Source organism: Brassica oleracea, chromosome C7, assembly GCF_000695525.1.
Source record: "Brassica oleracea var. oleracea cultivar TO1000 chromosome C7, BOL, whole genome shotgun sequence".
Classification (NCBI taxonomy): Eukaryota; Viridiplantae; Streptophyta; class Magnoliopsida; order Brassicales; family Brassicaceae; genus Brassica; species Brassica oleracea.
This window is the reverse complement of record NC_027754.1, coordinates 46,709,704-46,728,373: the sequence shown is the minus strand read 5'-3', so window position 1 is coordinate 46,728,373 and position 18,670 is coordinate 46,709,704. Positions and strand designations below refer to the sequence as shown.

General features: G+C 33.1%; 4 protein-coding genes across 4 annotated transcripts; 1 reads left to right on the top strand and 3 right to left on the bottom strand.

The window, feature by feature from the left end:
• Window positions 1–7,238: 7,238 nt before the first annotated feature.
• LOC106301733 (basic leucine zipper 1-like) lies at window positions 7,239–7,985 on the bottom strand. The gene has a single exon (XM_013738198.1). It carries the CDS (start codon window positions 7,943–7,945, stop codon window positions 7,484–7,486), a length of 462 nt encoding a protein of 153 aa, XP_013593652.1. The 5' UTR covers window positions 7,946–7,985; the 3' UTR covers window positions 7,239–7,483.
• A 121-nt stretch (window positions 7,986–8,106) lies between these two features.
• On the bottom strand, window positions 8,107–8,271 carry LOC106301734. Its single transcript, XM_013738199.1, has one exon. It carries the CDS (start codon window positions 8,253–8,255, stop codon window positions 8,127–8,129), a length of 129 nt encoding a protein of 42 aa, XP_013593653.1. The 5' UTR covers window positions 8,256–8,271; the 3' UTR covers window positions 8,107–8,126.
• A 740-nt stretch (window positions 8,272–9,011) lies between these two features.
• Window positions 9,012–10,492, bottom strand: LOC106305244 (arginine--tRNA ligase, chloroplastic/mitochondrial-like). Its single transcript, XM_013741621.1, has 7 exons — window positions 10,407–10,492; window positions 10,238–10,313; window positions 10,077–10,146; window positions 9,900–9,989; window positions 9,674–9,742; window positions 9,485–9,583; window positions 9,012–9,391 (listed from the first exon to the last, which is right to left on the bottom strand). The coding sequence occupies exons 3-7, from the start codon at window positions 10,089–10,091 to the stop codon at window positions 9,281–9,283; spliced, it is 384 nt and encodes a 127-aa protein (XP_013597075.1). The 5' UTR covers window positions 10,092–10,146; window positions 10,238–10,313; window positions 10,407–10,492; the 3' UTR covers window positions 9,012–9,280.
• Window positions 10,493–14,790: 4,298 nt separating this feature from the next.
• On the top strand, window positions 14,791–15,564 carry LOC106303461. Its single transcript, XM_013739722.1, has one exon. The coding sequence runs from the start codon at window positions 14,791–14,793 to the stop codon at window positions 15,562–15,564; it is 774 nt and encodes a 257-aa protein (XP_013595176.1).
• The last annotated feature ends 3,106 nt before the right edge of the window (window positions 15,565–18,670 follow it).

Genomic DNA, 18,670 nt, shown 5'->3' with positions numbered 1-18,670 from the left:
ACCGTAAGTGAGCTTTCTAAATCTATAGCAATTTTGAAAACAAAAAACAGAATTTTAATGGTTCATTTGACTATTAACTAAATTGTAATGAAATGTATTTTTTAAATTCTTTTTTTCCGCAACAATTATCTCGAATTGATTTAATTTTGCATCTGTTTAGAAATTTGAATATGATATGAAAGCTTAACATCAATATTGTCTAAACTTCATATAACATGAAACCAAATAAGTAGTTATAGTCTTCCGGTTATGACCATAAAATCAAAAACTTCAACTAATTAACGTCGCCAATCTTTATCCTCCTCATTAACACCTGAAACAATCAATGCAAAACAAACTAATATCCAAATTAATCATATTTAATGTTTTTTTATTTCGCAAAATACAAATTTAATCATCTCATTCCGCGCAAGGCGCGGATTATCACCTAGTTGAATGTAAAGTATATGCAAAGTGTCAAACTTAAATGGATTGCCGATTGAGATTAGAGAAAGGAGAAAGTTTTGGTTAAACTTTGCTTTGGTGAACTGATTCGTCAGAATAAATAACCTAAATAGATAGCTGATTAATTGAGATTATGGAAAGAGAACAAAGTTGTTTGAACTTTGCTTTAATGACTGATTCGTCACTGTGATAAATTTTCGGCGTATTATCTAATGGTTTCACTTAAAGTAGGATGTAAAGATGATGTAGTGGAGGATGACCGTACTCTCACGATTCTTAATTACGGTTTTGTTTTCTCACAAAATATTTTATTAAGCTAGTGTAATGCACATCCTATCATAGGGACACGCACAACAAACCCATGACTGATCTCGTCAAAAACCCGCACAACTAATTTCTGATTAAGCGTGTCTGGTAAGTTGATAATATCATTTTTATTTTATTTTTTTCGACTTGTGCACCATCATGTTTAGAAATATATCAAGTTATTAATTAACAGTAAAACTATGATCCAGAGGAAAAATCTTAATGAACACAGATACTCATACAAACCAAAACCATATAAAACACATCATAAATCCTAGTAAGGAAGGACACCTAGATGAGGTTCAAGAAAAGTCAAAGAGCATAGCTCTTTATACAACCCGATTACCGAACCCCAAAATATCTTAGCAAGAAGGAAAATTAGATGCGACACAAAGACATACGATTAAAAAGTTAAAAACAATAAAACGATGAAAGGCCTATAGATTGTTAGATTATTGACGCTTAGGCTTAGTAGTACACTTGTAATGGACAACATAATCAAACATATTGTAGGTCCGTATTAAGATATATAAATTTGGGCCTGTGCTTTTGAGGTTTTATAATATCTGTAGTTACCTTATTTGTTAAGATGATGGGCCTTTCAATTAATTAGCTTTGCATTCACACAAATTTCAACATTTCATAAGCTTTTTGGGTTTTAAAAGGCTTAATTATAGGTTCATCCAAGTAGGAGTTAGAGTTAGAGTTAGGAGTTAGATTTAAGGTTCTTATTCTTAGGTTTACTCCATGCTCTTTATTCTTAGGTTCACGACCAATAGGATTATGTTATTTCATATTCGATATTTTTTAGAAAAAGAAACAAAATATTGTAAAATTATATTATGTTTTTAAAATTTAAAAAGTAAAAGAAAATAAATCCTTGGGTAAACCCTAAACCCTAAACCATAAATCTTTGGGTAAACCCTAAACCCTTGGATAAATTCTAAACTCTAAATCAAAAACACTAAACATTAAAACACTCAAGGGTTTAAGGTTTAGGATTTAGGATTTTACTGTTTAGTGTTTTTATTTAGAGTTTATGATTTATCCAAGAGTTTATGGTTTACCCAAAGGTTTAGGGTTTATGATTTATGGTTTAAGGATTAGGATTTAGGGTTTAGTGTTTTGCTGACGACGTTAAAAATACTTTAAAAAAAAAATTTGTAACTAAAATTTTTTTTTAATCTTTTTATTTTAAAAACATAATATAACTTGACAATATTTTGTTTTATTTTCTAAAAAATATCGAATTTAAAATAATGAAATCCTATTAGTTGGTGAACCTAGATATCATATAGGGTGAACCCAAGAATAACCCTATATATAAATTGATTATGTATATGCAATGTGATTTTTGTGTGTGATCATTAAACGGTATTGCATATGGATCAATATTTGCATGTCTGTACGATATTGTCTGATGTATGTGCTTAAAGACTTCACTAGTTGAGGTTACGGATATAGATTTTTTTGCCGTAGAATTTAAATTATAATTTATGTGACTATAGATTTTAGTTTTGTAAAAATTTAGCTTTTTAATCAAAATCACCTTATAAATCTTTCAAATCAAATAATTGTGTTGTAAGCAGGACTGGCTGAGGAGGGGACAAGCTGTGCGACCGCCCCGAACCCTGGGCCCAAATCCGTATCCTCCGTATATTAATAATTATGGAGTCTAATTTTTTTTATAAATCTATATATTTTTATATAAAAAAATTATAAATATACTAAATAAAATTGAAAAGGATCCGAAAATATTTGATATGTATATAGTTTTATTTTTATCACAAAATATTCAAAATATTACTGATTAAATTTTAAAAATATTTTAAATATTATCTGAATAAAAATTTTAGACGATAAAAAAAACTTTTTTTTGGCAAAGGGCCCAAAACAATGTCAAGCTGTCCTGGTGGTAAGTATATCGGTATATGTGTAACCATACAGATATGGATTGAAGTTCACTATAGACATACGTATAATGTAGGCCGCCTGAAAATAGTGGTATCCCTTATTATGATCTAACAAAATGGAGAATGCGAGAAAAACAAAAAAAATGTATAGTTTTCTGTTTCACACTATGAATTAGTTAATTTGCATACATTATTATTTCATTATTTTATAAGCCATGTCACATGTTTTGCTAACTGTTTTTTTTTTTCGATATAACTAATTCTTGCTATGTACTATTTCGTCATCGATGTTTCCAAAATTAAATTTGTAAAAGTAAATATTCAGAGAAGTTAAGCCCTTTTTCAAAAAAGAAAATATATATTCAGAGAAGTTTAAACTATTTGCAGTTTTTAAAATCTCATTCTTGTATGTTCTACAAGTTTCATTGATCAAAACCAGATGGAAAAAAATATATTTGCAGTTGTTTGCCAAAGTCTAGCCCTCTCCCTTTATTCCCTTTGAACCTTTATACAAAAAGCACCGACGTCTTCCTGTTATTGGCTGGTAGTCTTTTATTTCTGGAGGCCTTTAAAATCACTGTGGACTCTGGTCCCATGGTACGGCTATTTGTTACATATATATGTATATAAAGCAAATAATATGTTTTTTGTTCAAAAAAAGAAGCAAATAATATGTTTAAAATTATCTTAGCGAAAAATGTTTAAAACTATATTATATAAGTATATGCTAAATAAATAATCGATCACAAATATATTAATTTAAGTCATTTAACAAATTTGGTAAAAAATAATTTGGTATAAAGAATGTGATATGATATTTTTATATTAATTAATACTTTAACTTTAAGTAGTAAAACTTATATGATAATAAAAATTTAGTAACGAATGTATGAATAAAATTTAATAAATAAAATATGGTAAAATATATAAATTTGAAAAAAACTTTTTTGGGATATATTATTTTAAATTCATATTGTTTAAACCATTTAAATTTTAAAAATGTTTCTGAAGTGAAGTAGGAAAAATGTTTAACTTAACAACTCTCTCTTTTTATAACTTAATAATTTCTTATGTAAGAAAATTATTATCATATTGAATATTAAAAATAAGCTAGACCTGGAAGCAAAAATGAAAGATATTAAAATGGTTAGTATAACAAAATTTACTCTCTTATTTTTTTAAAGAAGGTGGTGATTCATAAAACAATACTTTTCATTAAGGGAAAAGATACATTAAATTTTTACGTCAGCATTATTAGAAAGAATTTCTTAATTAATTCATTAATTAAGAACATGACACGTTAGAATTTATTAATTTTTGCTTTAATATCTTTAAGCGACTTTTCCCAATTTGATTAAAATCCTCTTTAATAAGCCTCAACAACTGACCACAGTTTCAGTCATGACAAATTTACCTTTTGATAATCTTTTTTTTTTTGACAAATAGTTTTTTTTAATAATATTTCTATGTCTTTTGTTAATATCTATTTATAATAATACGAACTTACGGTACACCTACATCATGTTACTGTGATTTACAGATTTTTTTGTTGTAATATTTCGTTTTTTTTTATTCATCAATCAAGGTAAAACATTTTCCTTCATGATAGGCGACTCAAATTATGATTTGGACAACCTTAAATACCTTTGCATGTTACATGGGATGGTAATACCAAAACAAATATATGACACCATGACAAAACATTATCATATAACAACTAGTCTAGAAACGTTTTAAATTTTAAACTACCTCTTTATTTTGCTAAAAGCTCTTCTTCATTTCTTTTCGTTCTTATTTTAATCAAAAATATATATCTTTTAACTCACGAATCTTCAAGAATATCCGCAGGTATTCATGTAAATAATTTGGTGTATGTAATCTGTAATGTAGATCAAAATGAAGCTGTTTGAAAAGTTATAATTTGGCCCCTCGAACAAAAGATAGGTAAATAATAGAAAAGAAGTTCCAAACTGCTAGGGCCTCAACTTTTAAGTAAAGGGGACTATGGAGCTTTCTTCAAATGCCTTTGTGGAGAGTAAGAATCGAGATTAATGCCGCTATTGTTGAAGTTCGACCCATGCGCCAATGGCCGTCTTTTGGCTCCTATGTTTTTCTTCAACCCTCTCGAAGATCTGATTCCATTTTCTCAGGTTGATAAGTTTTTTTTACGTCTTGCAAATTGATGTTATAGTGTGGTAGACAATACTTTACAAGTGCGTAGATGTATCATGTGCAACAGTTAAGATGTCAATGAATGGAAATAGAGAAGATGGCGAGATGAAAATTTAGTTAAGAAGTAGGTAACTCAAAATTGATTAAGAACTCTACTCTTGACAGTGACTCTAAGTCCACAAAACGATGGAAATTAAACATTATAAGTTTACAGCAAATATACATATAATCAAAGAATTAGATCATATTTGTTGGATGTATGGCATGGTATATCGTAAGCCAAACCAATTGGTTATAATTTAATACTCCCTATGTATCACTTGATGTTTAAAGTTTTTGCACAAATATTATTAAAATACAAAATCTTAGGTAATTTATCTTGATCATATAAAATAACATTAAATACAATTAATTCAACCAATAAAAATAAATGTAGTATTTTGTAATTGGTCAAAAGTTTCAAATGACATTAAATTTTATCTAGAATTATGAAAACATCATTTATTATGAAACAAAATAAAAATTGTTAAATATCACTTAAAAGTGATACGGAGGGAGTATACAAGAAGCAGGTATGCGTTGATCAAAAAAAGAAAAAAAAAGCAGTTATGTTTGTTCAGGTATCTATGAGAACGAATGTTAACAATAAAAACACCTAATTAGGGATCTATAGTATTAAAGTCGCTAAATCATCATGTGTTTTAGGTCAAATACCGGCAAGTATTGTTCCCTGCACATGACAAATTTCTCATAATTGATTACGGCTTATTAATATTATGTTTTATAGTTTTTAATAACCGCTAGGTTATTTGTGAACTTAAATAACATATCCTTTTATTTAAAATACAATAAAATTAATGCTAGCTGTCTTCAACATGCGTTATTTTTTTGCCCATTTGTTTACAATTTTACCGTATCATAATGTTCATTTTGTATTCTCACTCTAGAAATGTAGTCTAAAGTTTTTTCCAATTAAGTATTTACATTTTTTATTTCTCATTCAAAATGTTGGGAAGTAAATCATTCTACTCTATCAATTAACTCCTTGACTTAAATTACGTTTTTGTATAAGCTAGTATGTTATCTTCAAATACTATAATTTTAAAACTAAGCAATTAATTACATAACTCCTCTATGTATTAAAAGCCTAGATCAAACCACATAAGACCCCCTTTTAATCTCTCGAGTCTTGAGTTGACACATGCAACGATACTCTCAAGAAGGAATACTGTATATGTACTTGAAATAATGGTAGCAAAAAGGAAACTATCAAATAGAAGACCCCTTTATATATAAAAATAAAAATAAAAATAAAAAGGCTTCTATATATTTTTAATATTCATGAATGAACCATCCGTTATCAATGAATATAAAACAAACTAGGCAGCATCTAAAGGTATAATACTGCCAGTAAAGGGTAGAATAGGATTCCCCATTACGAGTCACGAGGAAATATAACCATTATTTTGTGATGTACTGGTGTATAAATATAGAGTACTCATAAATATATATCGAACTTTGAAATTAAAAAAAAAAATGTTCAAAATTTTTTTTTTGTTGAAATGTTCAAAAAAAAAAAAAAACTTTGAAATTAAAAAGTCTGAAAAAAACGAGATACGAAAATAAGTTACAAGATGAGATGTGTAAAAGTAAACAATACACGATGCGAAGATTTCACGTATAACTATTGTACACATCAAAACCTCTCAAATTCACTAAAAAATACGTTGAAAATATATTACAAGAATCTGCAGATAGGGCGTTTTGATAACCCTTACATTTGAGTGGCCTCCATACATTACAATTTTTTTCATACATTACAATTATTCTATGTTTCTTTTGCACTGGTTTTTTAAAAAATCTTCTTTCACCAATTCAACACCACTAAAACATTATATATAATATATAAATATAACCAATAAAAAAATAAACCTAACAATCCTCAATTCATCTAACTAGCTAGCTACGTAGTGTAACAGATTTGTAATTCTTCTTATGAATACATCCAAATGCATAAGTTGGCGTTGATATCATGGAGATATCGACACTTTTTGAAGACTAAATTAATACCTTTTGTGAAATTTTGCTTTATGTAAATGTAAGAGTGCTGAGAAAGAAGCTAGTGTCATTTGCATAATACTAGCTCTTTATGAGATTGTAGTTAGGTAAATGATCGTGGGACTTTTTTTAAATAAATGTTGGTCAATTAAAAAGAAACACAGGTTAAGTAATCAAAATAACGATTTGTTTCTCTTTGAAAATAGATATGACATGTTACATGTATTATAAAAGAAATATGCTCCATGTTTCATTACTTGAAGTCAATTACTACTAACCCATTTTACCAAAAAAAAAATTACTACTACCCCCTCAATAAACTAGTAAAAATAGGGCCACTTGAGATATTAAAAGCACTTTGTAGTCATGCGGCAACAGAGCCTTTATTACAAACAACACTCATAACAATGCTTTTACTATATTGCGCCAAAGACGGAACAAACTACAAAAAGAAAATGAAATGGAACAATCGAACAACATACCCATTTATACACATATCTCTCTCTCTCTCTTGCTCTTTGGACATATCTTGCAATCAGACAAAAAAAACGACCCCATTTTGTAATTTCGAGGTTTTTAGGCCCACATTTCTAATACAGTAACGCATCAGAAGATGCCATGAGTGGCTGGTTCATATAAAACATGTTCATATTAAACTGACTCGTGAGGAAATCATCAGACTCTGGACCAGACAGAGTGTTCGAACAGATCCCGTTGGTATTGTCAAGGAAACCGATGATGTCGTTGAGAGATTCGAGCCTGTGGCTGAGTTCATCGAGCTGAGCTCTGAGAACAGAGTTCTCTGCTTCGACGGTTAAATAGTGTTGCGTTGTGATGCTGACACTTGTCACGATCTCGCTGTTCTCTTTCTTAAGCTGATTAACCTGAGCCGTTAGATCGTCAAGAAGCTTCTGTTTCTTCTTTCTTGATCTCCTCGCTGATTCACGGTTTGAGAGCATCCTCTTCCGTTTCCTCTGCTCCATGAGATTCTCCTCAGGTCCTGACGACGTTTGAATCGTCGAAGAAGTTGTTCCAGACGACGACGAGTCCATCCAGCACACACACACAAACAAACAAAGAAGTCTTTTACGAGAAGAGAGAATATTAAAATGGGTTTTCTTGTAGGGGAAGTCAAGAACAGAACAGAACCAAGAAAAAAAGAGTTATTTTTGGAAACTAGGGTTTTGTTTTAATTATACGAGTATGTAAATAAAGATGGAGAGATTTGAGAAACTATGAGACGTAATAAAGCCAGTAAAGGAAGACAACAGAGAAAGATTGAACGAGATGAGTCCTGCGCCTGATTGTGGAGTTTAACATAAACCCAGAGAGGAAGATCTCACTGAGTATAATCGGAGACATGCGTCTCAAAGACCAAGAACTGCTGGTTAAGCATCAATGTTTTTGTCTAATGTTTTTTTTTTGAAAGGTTATTCTCACAATAGCTTAGATCTTTGCAAAATGAACCGTTGAAGAAAAACAAAAATCAAGAGAAGAGGAATAGGAAGGAAGGAGAATCTTCGTGTTGGTTTTTAAAGATTATATTCTCACCACAGCTGAGAACTTCTATAATGAATCGTATGAAGAAAAACGAAATCAGGAGAAGAAGAAGGAGAGAAGGGGGAATGTGAATGGTTTAGGAGAACGAATTTATAGAAGAAAAGTGTTTTTGAGTGTTTCTGCAACTTGACGTGAAGTGGTACATGTGTTTAGATTTTATTGGAGGAAGATATTCTTTATTTATTTTAGTTTCTTTTTTTCTCATTACTTCTTTTTGGCAACTTTTTTTTCTTATTACTCTTTGACTAAAGGCTGGTATTTGATGCACACAGCTAATAATATTCTACAAAGCAGAAGTTTCTCACTAAACAAATGAGGTTCCATACAGTTGATGTGCGGCAAATGACAAAAACAAACAAATGAGGTTCCATAAGGTCTCATGTGTATTGATCCAAGCTTAATATTCGCTTTTCGCATATCAGGCTATCCATCAATTGAAATTACTCCATGTGTCAACATATTAGTTCATGTAAATTATAAGCAGTTCTATAGAAACAGTTTTGTGATTTAGTATATGAAAACAGTTCTCACATACTGTATATAAAAACAGGTGTTCATTTCCAATAAGGTTGGAAATTTTAAGCCCGGAAGAAATATAAATCACAATCTAGACTAGGAAAGATCTTGACAAGTTTAATAGAGTAATAAGCTAATAAAAACACAACCACCAAAACGATACGAGAGAGAAACTGGTGGATAATGGATGAAGAATATGACACTCTCAGTCCCTAGTAACTTATAATATAAATATATCCCCTATATAATTGTCAGCACATAAAAACCTTCTGCCGTATTGGGTTCGGTTTCATTTGCCGATTTGAGTGTAGTCACATCTTGTAAACAGGGGTGATTCCAAGAAGGTGGAAGCATTTCACCATGACTGTGGCCGTTGCTTCACAAAGGAGGAGACGGCTTGTCTCCTCAACTGAACCATTGACCTAAAAAAAAGGTTCAAGTTCATATAAAAGGTAATGCAATCTATTATTATAGGTCAGGGTAAATAGAAGAGTAGAATTTTCTGGAATACTTACCTTGCAACTGGTGTAGAATTTGGTGCACAGTTCAGATAAGTTGTAGAGGTACTCGCACAGCAAGTTGGGCAATAATTTGGTGCACGCTTCCTCAGCAGTCTGAAAAATGTGTTGCAACTATTCGTTTTGTTACCAAGAAAAAGAAATAAGAATGTGAAAATACCATCTAATGAGTATGTGTATTTTTACCTCAGGAAATTGAACCAGGCCAAGACCCAGTGCCCGTTCGTCTGCAAGATCCAATGCTATCTTACCTGTCTGCGATAAATAAAGTAATGACAGATGAAAAATGTAAAATCAGTAAGAAACAAATCCAAGAATATTAGTCTCTAATTTAGTAGAGAATACCACACAGATTGCTATTATAAATTAACAATGATAAGAAATTTTTTTAAGTAAAGCTTGAGAGAAATACCTTTTTCAGCTCATCTATGTCTTTGCCAGACATTCTGATGATTGAGTGGATCCGAGTATAGGTGTAGAGAAGGTAGGCAGCTGTATTCCCTTGCTCAAGACATAAGATGAATATAAATTAAGCATGTGTACATGACTCCTTAATATGTAGACTAGCTGCCAAAAAAAATTCCAGTACCTTGTCACTAAGCATTAGATCATAGTTGAAAGCATAACTTGTGGATCTATTGTTCTTCAGGTCAGCATACCTTGAAGGAAAAAAAACAAAATTAAAACAAGTTAGCTGTGCCAAATTTGTGGAGAGAATCCAGCAGTATAATAAATAGAGATGATGCTTACTTCACCGCACCGTATCCAACTGCCTCAGAGGTTTGGTCCAGTTCCTCGAGTGTCCATTTTATTTCCTTTTCCTCAGCTAAAAAACAGAGAGGAACAACCAAGGGATGAATACGAGGACAAGCGAATGGTTCATCAACAAATACATAACGTAAAGGTTTGTGACATGTACCACGCTTGATAATGAACTAGAAGATTTCTCGGGGGAAAGAGTTTTTGTTTGTTTGTTTGTTTGTTTGGTTAAGAAAGAAAATTAGGAGTTATGTTTATGTTGGATATCAGATAAAGGAGAGGGAAGAGTATATATATGCGTAGTTACCAGGAAGTGGTCATGACTCAATGAGTTCATCACTTAGGTCGGTTTTTACCGGCGTCATCTCACGATTGGCGTGTTGACCACGTATTGTGACTTGAACGGGTCGCTCTACAACACTCGATGTATACACATGTACCACCACTATGGTTTTGGATTTTAAAATATTTTATGATAATTTTGAATAGGTGCTAAAAATATATATATACTTTTATGTGGCTCCCTATTTATCTATATATATATAAAGTTATACAATCTGCCTTTTTTATGCTATTCACGTCACTCTGGAGAAGGTGGGCTTTCTTGCCACATGTCGACGCGCTGGGCTGTCCGTGTATCTCACGCACTTTTTTACGCGCGTCGCTTTGGTCTTTGGTTATTCTAGACTTCTGATTCTAAGGTTCATCCCAATCCGTCTTCTTTTCATTTCACGTCTACTATTTCTGATGAATTTCTGGATTGAATTTCGCATCGGTTCGTCATATATTCGTCTCCTCCAATACGTTACTGATTCATCTCCATTAATACGCATCTTTACTCTATATTCAATGCTTTTTATTCCTCTTTCCGTTGGTGTTTATCCTCCTATAAAAAGGTCATAGCTCATCTCCCAACATCAATCCTTCTCGCTGACTCTTCTCTGTCACTTGAGCTTCCTCCGACAACGGTATGTCAAAACCCGCTTCTCGCTTCTGGTCCTTTTTCTGCAACCACCGTGGAGATTTTGAAGCCTGCTTTGGCTTCTGTAGAGGAGGTACCGGCTAAATATTCAACGGAAAGCTACTCCGCGTCTGATAATGAAGGAGACGAGACTGATTTGCCAACCACCACGACGAAAATCATTGTTTCAGTATGCGAAGTGGGATCAGAAACAGTTCGAGAAAGAAGGCGAAACATATTGAGATTCGGTAGTAGTTGCTGGTTAGATCCTCTAAAGCTCAAATCTTTATTTCAGTTCTTCACTCATGTTCTGAAATTTGTAGTATTGTTTTGTTTCAAAGTGATATTGTCTGAACAGAACGATGTAGGATTTAAACTACATAATGTCAGTGGATATATTGACTTCAATGATTAGTAAGCATTAAAAAGTTCCCAATGGTCTTTAACATAACATCAACACACGGTAGAAGATACTAAAAGACATCACTGATCAGTAACATTAATCAGTTCTTATTCAACAAGAGACAGATTGTTATGGCGTGCGAAGAATTTAATCTATCCCGAGCCAGCAGCCTTTCCCGAGCCAGCAGCCTCTCCTGAGCCAGCAGCCTCTCCCGCTGCTGCCCTAGCAGCCTTCCTCGCCTTATTCCACTGCTCACAGACATCACAACGGAACCTGGGATTGTAAAAAATAGGGCTGTAGCACCCGCCCAAACAACGCTCGCACAAGTTGTAATGCATTGGGTCTGTTGCAGAGGCGGTTTCTCGTCACCACACTTGTCACACGACCCTCGTTCTGGAACCGAACCCGGGGCCATGGTTCTTCCATACTTGTCATATTTGCCACTCCACATTCCCGACATTGTTTCTTTTTCTTTGCTACTTGATGTACGATTTCACGTAGACTTAACTCTCTCCCACCAGTTTTCTTCTATATATTGAAGTAGTTTAACTCTCTCATTTTCTAGACCAAAACATTAGGTTTTTCTGATTTTACCTAGGTGGTAACATTGTCATTTTACCTAGGTGACAACATCGTGATTTCACTTTATTATGTTATTCTATCACATATGCTGCAATATCATGTTTTATGATTACAGTAACATCATTAAGTGTGTTTTTGCTCATGTTTTTCAAGAATTTTATTAGTTTATTGCTTATATTTCGTTTTATCTTATATATATATTTTATTTTATGAAAACAATAATTCTATTGTATGTGTTTTTTTTTTCCTTCATAATTTAGTTTATATAAGTTTTTGATTACTCTTATAGATTAGCTTTCATCCAAATCACATACGATTTCATCATTTGAAATCTAATCATTCCTCATCGTATATATAAATAGGTTGTTTTGAGCACATCTACTCATCACATTCTTCTTCCCAAACCTTCATTACAAATTCGATCTTGCAAGCAAAACACTTATGGTGAGTCTCAACTCATTATATAATATGTAATCTTGTGACTATAAGTTTTGCATTTCTAATATCTATAGATTAAAAGTTATAATCTCTTTTAATCCATTCACTCCGCGCCCTGCGCGGGTATCACCTGGTTGAAAATTATTTACAAAGAAAAAGAAAGAGAAGCAAACTTATCTCACGTGAAATCCTTACATCAAGTTGCAAACACATCAAGTTGCAAGAACCGTCGGATTATCCCCACCCTAATATAAGAAAGAATGAGAAGGGGACCTCTTTTCCTATATAACAAAGATGGTGTTCTTGTGAAAGAAGTCACATCTGAAATTAAAGAGAGTTTAAGTTTTTGCTGACTTTTTGGGGTCATTGACATCAAGTATCAATAATATTGTGATGCGCCTGCAATTTCCTTTACCATTATGGTATACTTAAAAAAATATCACTAATTAAATATTTCATTACCTGAAGCCACTAAAAGTTTAACTAATCTCACTCATGAAGCTAGCCATAAACAGGGTTTTCTTATTTTTTGTCGCTAGTAATACTGAGTTATAAAGTGGATTATACAATAGCTAAATATATCTATAGTTAGCCAAGAGAAAACACGTACACTTCGTGGTATTGAATCCTCGTTTTTATTATAGTGCTTTTGGGACCACTTTCTAAGAATTCAGTCTACAATCATAATCAATGGTCAATTATACGAAGCAGATCCTATCATGTCTGTACGTTCTTCAGATTGTCGCAAAACAGAGTCGTATAATAATCAGAACATTGCATATAATGATAAACACTTCAACTTCAAAAACAAAATGACATTTCACAAGTTTTAGATAAACAGCACGAAACTTCTCCACACATAAATTTTATTAACAAACCAAAAACATTGCAAGTAACATTTATGTATAAAGAGACATAAAATCAACCAACATATAGGAATCATATATTGAGATCAGAGACCCATATACAATACTCATAAAATCCATTTTACATCATAGGAAAATCAAGATTCTTTAGGCCCATGGGTTTGTCTCAAAGTACTCCATCATCTCATCATACATCTCCTTCATCCCATATTCAAATCGAAAGCCTTCGTTGATGAGTTTTTTTCGGAGGATAGCGTCAGTTTCGCACTTGATAAGCACTCTTCAAATCTGCCAAATTCACAACCCAAAAAAAAAATATGATGAGAAAACAATCAGAACTTCTTTTTCAATTAAAATTTGCAATTTCAGTGGAAACAAATGCTTACTCTGAAATAACATTGTAATGAGGATATCTTTGTCTGAGAAAATCCGCAATCTCTGGAACATTTGTGTTGTGAGAACAGAAAATAGCGACCAGAAGCTGTTTCTTTCTTCGTAAGAAACAAATGTGCACGTGCTAGGTCGGCCACGTGGATGAAGGAGATGGAGCCAGATGGCTTCTGCATTTCTTTGAGACCGATCAGATGCATTTCTTTCCCTAACAACAAAACCAATCATCTTGTCTGTGAAACATTTTTTCTTTTTGATAAGTTTGTCCGTGAAACGTTAAAAAAGAAGAGGAGATACGTAAACTTGAAAAGTCTCACCAGTGCCAGTTCAAAACCACCACCAAGAGCTACTTCTTCAACTGCAGCAAAAAGTATAATAGTCTCAGGCTATCTTATTGAGAATTATCAAACTAAAGAATTTGAACTAAAGTCACCTTCCATGAGGGTGCCCACAAGATCAAAGGATATATCAGGCATAAGCGACATATCCCCTGCCAAGAGAAACGAGATTGTCATAACACAGTATATGCTTCAAACTATAAACACATACAGAAGAAGAAACTATTGGTACCAGTCTTATGAACTTGGTGGAAGACATTGAGATCGAAACCACCAGAAAATATTCCACCTTTCCCTGAATTGATCAAAGGACATTAAAGCAAACTAAAACACTAAACTTTAGGATTGAAAGTCACAACCTTTAGCTTAAAGAAAGAACACGGAAGACTACTACACATGATCAAACGCTAAAACAGAGAAGCTCAAAGTTTCAATTTTTCTTTTTGTTTTACCGGTCAACACGATGGCCTTAACATCAATCCTCTGGTTCGCGTCTTGAAGCTTCTCCTTCAGCTCAAAAATAACTGAACAAATCAAAGATATATAAAAAACACAGCTCAATAAAAATGGTCAACGATCCACCGCTTCTCGCTTCTGGTCCTTTTTCTGCAACCACCGTGGAGATTTTGAAGCCTGCTTTGGCTTCTGTAGAGGAGGTGCCGGCTAAATATTCAACGGAAAGCTATTCCGTGTCTGATAATGGAGGAGACGAGACTGATTTGCCAACCACCACGACGAAAATCATTGTTTCAGTATGCGAAGTGGGATCAGAAACAGTTCGAGAAAGAAGGCGAAACATATTGGAATTCGGTAGTAGTTGCTGGTTATATCCTCTATCACCATACATCTTCATTTTATGTAGTGAGGTGCTCTCGGGTTTATGTAATAAAGCGCAAGAGGACGGATCCTTGCAAAGTATCTGTGTAGCTCGAGGGAGTCCTCGACTAAACCATCTCCTCTTTGCGGATGACACAATGTTCTTTATCAAAGCTACCAAAGACAGCAGTATAGCCCTTCACAAGCTCCTAAAACGCTATGAAGAAGCCTCCGGTCAAACAATCAACCCAAGCAAATCGTTTATCACCTTTTTCCGGAAAGCTCCGATGTCACTCAAAACCGCAGTGAAAGATGAACTGGGCATTCAAAAAGGAGACATTGGCAAATATCTCGGTCTCCCGAAACATTTCGGTAGAAAGAAACGAGACCTGTTTGCCTCCATGGTCGATAGAATCAAGCAAAAGGCGAGTGGCTGGTCTAACAGACACCTCTCCGCAGCGGGAAAGATGACGATGCTCAAGAGTGTTCTTTCTCCTGTCCCGTCCTATGCGATGATATGCTGACTGAGAGAGAGGAAGGTGACCTTGGACCCGTTTATGGATTTCAATGGAGACACTTTGGTGCTAAGTCAGTAGCTTCTCTGAGTTTTAGCAACACATTTTTATACTGTTTAGCTATTTTGTTTAATCTCTTTCTACAGGTACACAGATATGCATGCTGATTACACTGGCCAAGGATTTGATCAGCTCTTAGATGTAATTAACAAGATCAAGAACAATCCTGATGATCGCCGGATTATAATGTCAGCTTGGAATCCTTCTGACCTTAAGCTGATGGCACTTCCTCCTTGCCACATGTTTGCACAGTTTTTTGTTGCAAACGGAGAGCTTTCGTGTCAAATGTATCAGCGGTCAGCAGATATGGGTCTTGGTGTACCGTTTAACATTGCCTCATACTCACTTCTTTCATGCATCCTAGCTCATGTCTGTGGTACGTACCAGATTTTCACTACAGAAAGAGCATTTTTATCTTCTTTTATTGATGTTTGGTTGATATTTTGCAGATCTTGTTCCTGGTGATTTTATCCATGTGATTGGAGATGCTCATGTTTACAAGAACCATGTTAGGCCTCTACAAGAGCAACTTGAGAACCCACCAAAACCTTTTCCTGTGAGTAAAAAAGCATACATGATCTTTGATGAATGCATAAGCTTAGTTTGTTTCAACTATATTCTTATTTATATTTGGGCTCTTTACAGGTTTTGAAGATAAATACAGAGAAGAAACATATAGATTCTTTTGTGGCAGCTGATTTCGAGCTCATTGGCTATGATCCTCACAAGAAATATATATGAAAATGGCGGTTTAGCTTGAAAAAACAGAGTTCTGAATTTTCTAGTTAAAATTTGAATCATTTTTTTTTTGGTGATGATGTATAACATTTGGATGATAAGATGTTAAAGATGGAATTGATATGTATCCAGGCCTAATCACAAAGTAGTTATTGATAAGCAGTTGGTTTATCTGTTTTAGCCAAAAACTAAAGTTTTGTGTTTCTTGTGGGCGACGTTACTTTTTTCCTTTTATGGTGTGAGATTTTCATTTTTGTTTTCATAATCCTTAACTCTTATCAGCATGCAGCTCTGTAAAATTTTAGTAATAAGCTTTGTATCAATAGTTTTCAGATTTTTGATCAAACAAAAAGTTTTCAGATAATTGCACAGCCGTTGAAATGATATTTTCTTTTAATTTAGATGGTCGACATCAAATATCCAAAAAGGTATTTATTTCAACCAACAAAATATCTTTTTTTTTTGTTTTGATCAACACCAACAAAATATCTAGAAAAATATACTGAGAGGAACTTAGTTGATTCGGTTAATAATAGATAAATTATGCTAAAGTAAGATTCGAAGTGATGTTTTGTCTATGCATGTTGAATGGCAGCTGATGAATGGATCTCTATTAACCCTGAAATAGACAATACATTCATATGGCACATATTCTCTGCTTCCTCAACTTTGTCATGTCATGTCATGTCGTGTATGATATATGCATATATCTCTTGAATTATTGGATACTTTTTTTTTACATTTTTAGCATTATAAAATTTATAGGATGACTAGAGAAAATAAATTCACATTCGATCTGAAATTTCTTGTATAAGAAAAACATCTTCACAAACTAGTCTACGTTCAAATGGTGTTCTATATGTTTAACTCACGATGTTTGTATAGAAATAAGAAAACAAACCAAACTTTATGCTACTTTTCATAATAGAGTGAAGGCACTTTTTAATAATCTACTAATCACATGCGTAAAACGTATAAAAGTAGAGTAAACAAACTAGAAGTATTCTTCTATATTATAAGATTTGTTCCTTGCAGGTTCCTGTCGATCTCACGTGTATTCGTCATTCTCATTAGATACTATAGATTTGCATATCGATCTTTTCATATCCGATCGAGCATATTTTGCCTCTTACACCTTTCCAGATATTGGTTCCTATACGTCAGATACTTTCTGACGTAGTTTCTCAAAGGAAATCATATTTTATCATTCTACTATCAAAATCTTATATTCTAACTAAAAGGATTAAAAACAATAATTATCATTTCAGCGTGAGTGCGTAAGCTAGATAAAATATTACGGGATGGTATAATGTTTTCTCCAGTGTAAAATTTAATTTTTAAACACAGAAATAATATAAAAAAATTACTAAAAACAATCACTAATTTTAATAACAAAGAAGAAAAATAATTCTCTTTGTTTTTAGCTCAGTAAAAAAAAAGCAAAACAGAAAATATATATATTTGTATATGTATGAATCAGTATTCTTCAGAATTTACCGATGTCGTCGGAGACAGATGCTTGGAATTAAGTGTTACGTAATTCATATGTTAGCATAAACCTCCATGTCCGATATACCTAATAAAACTGAGACCAAGATACACTTGTGTTGGGCATATATGCTTGAAGTTTATGCTAAAATATAATTGAATGATGGATTCTTTGGTAGCTGGTTCAAATATTAAAGAATCGATACTCTTGTGTTGGCTTGTCGATGGCAAATATGCTATAGTGTTGCATGGAGATAAATAAGTTATGGGATTTTAAAATATTCCCAAAAAAAACTGAGACCAAGATGGATGACGTGAGGACATATTTAGTACCAACAATTCCCTCCTCTATAATGTATTTTATTCCCTTTTACCCACAACCCTAAATAACGCTATTCAGCATTTTGAAACATCGTTCATATATGCTTATCTATTTGCTTTCTATCTGCTATCTCCATATTAGGAACCAACTAGCTAGTAGAAGGAATATTCGATTCTCGACTAGTGTAACTGTGTAAACTAACCACGTTCGCAATATCACATCAAAACCTAAACTCGAGGCGTGTTAATAGCGTGTGATCAAGATTCATCTCTTGCGAAGTTGCGATCAACTGTATGTAACATTCCACTGTCATTGTCAGTATGCCTCACGTCGATCCTCGGCCTGTGAATTCCACGTTCGTCAGACAATATTCGCGTCGTTGTAAAAACACAAAAAAACTTGTCCATGTAAATCATCACGAGAGTTTTCTTCTTTCAATAGCTTTACATCAAGCATGCTAAATTGTGAACTCTTCTTATAACAAGTAAGTTAGCGTGTGACACAGAG

Excerpts from the sequence above, each read along its gene's own strand:
- LOC106301734 (XM_013738199.1), bottom strand. The coding sequence starts at position 8,255 with ATGTCTCCGATTATACTCAGTGAGATCTTCCTCTCTGGGTTTATGTTA.
- LOC106303461 (XM_013739722.1), top strand. The coding sequence starts at position 14,791 with ATGGTCAACGATCCACCGCTTCTCGCTTCTGGTCCTTTTTCTGCAACC.
- LOC106301733 (XM_013738198.1), bottom strand. The coding sequence starts at position 7,945 with ATGGACTCGTCGTCGTCTGGAACAACTTCTTCGACGATTCAAACGTCG.
- LOC106305244 (XM_013741621.1), bottom strand. Across the intron at positions 9,584-9,673 it reads GCCTGGTTCAATTTCCTGAG|ACTGCTGAGGAAGCGTGCAC; the intron begins GTAAAAATACAC and ends CACATTTTTCAG. Across the intron at positions 9,392-9,484 it reads AATTCTACACCAGTTGCAAG|GTCAATGGTTCAGTTGAGGA; the intron begins GTAAGTATTCCA and ends CCTTTTTTTTAG.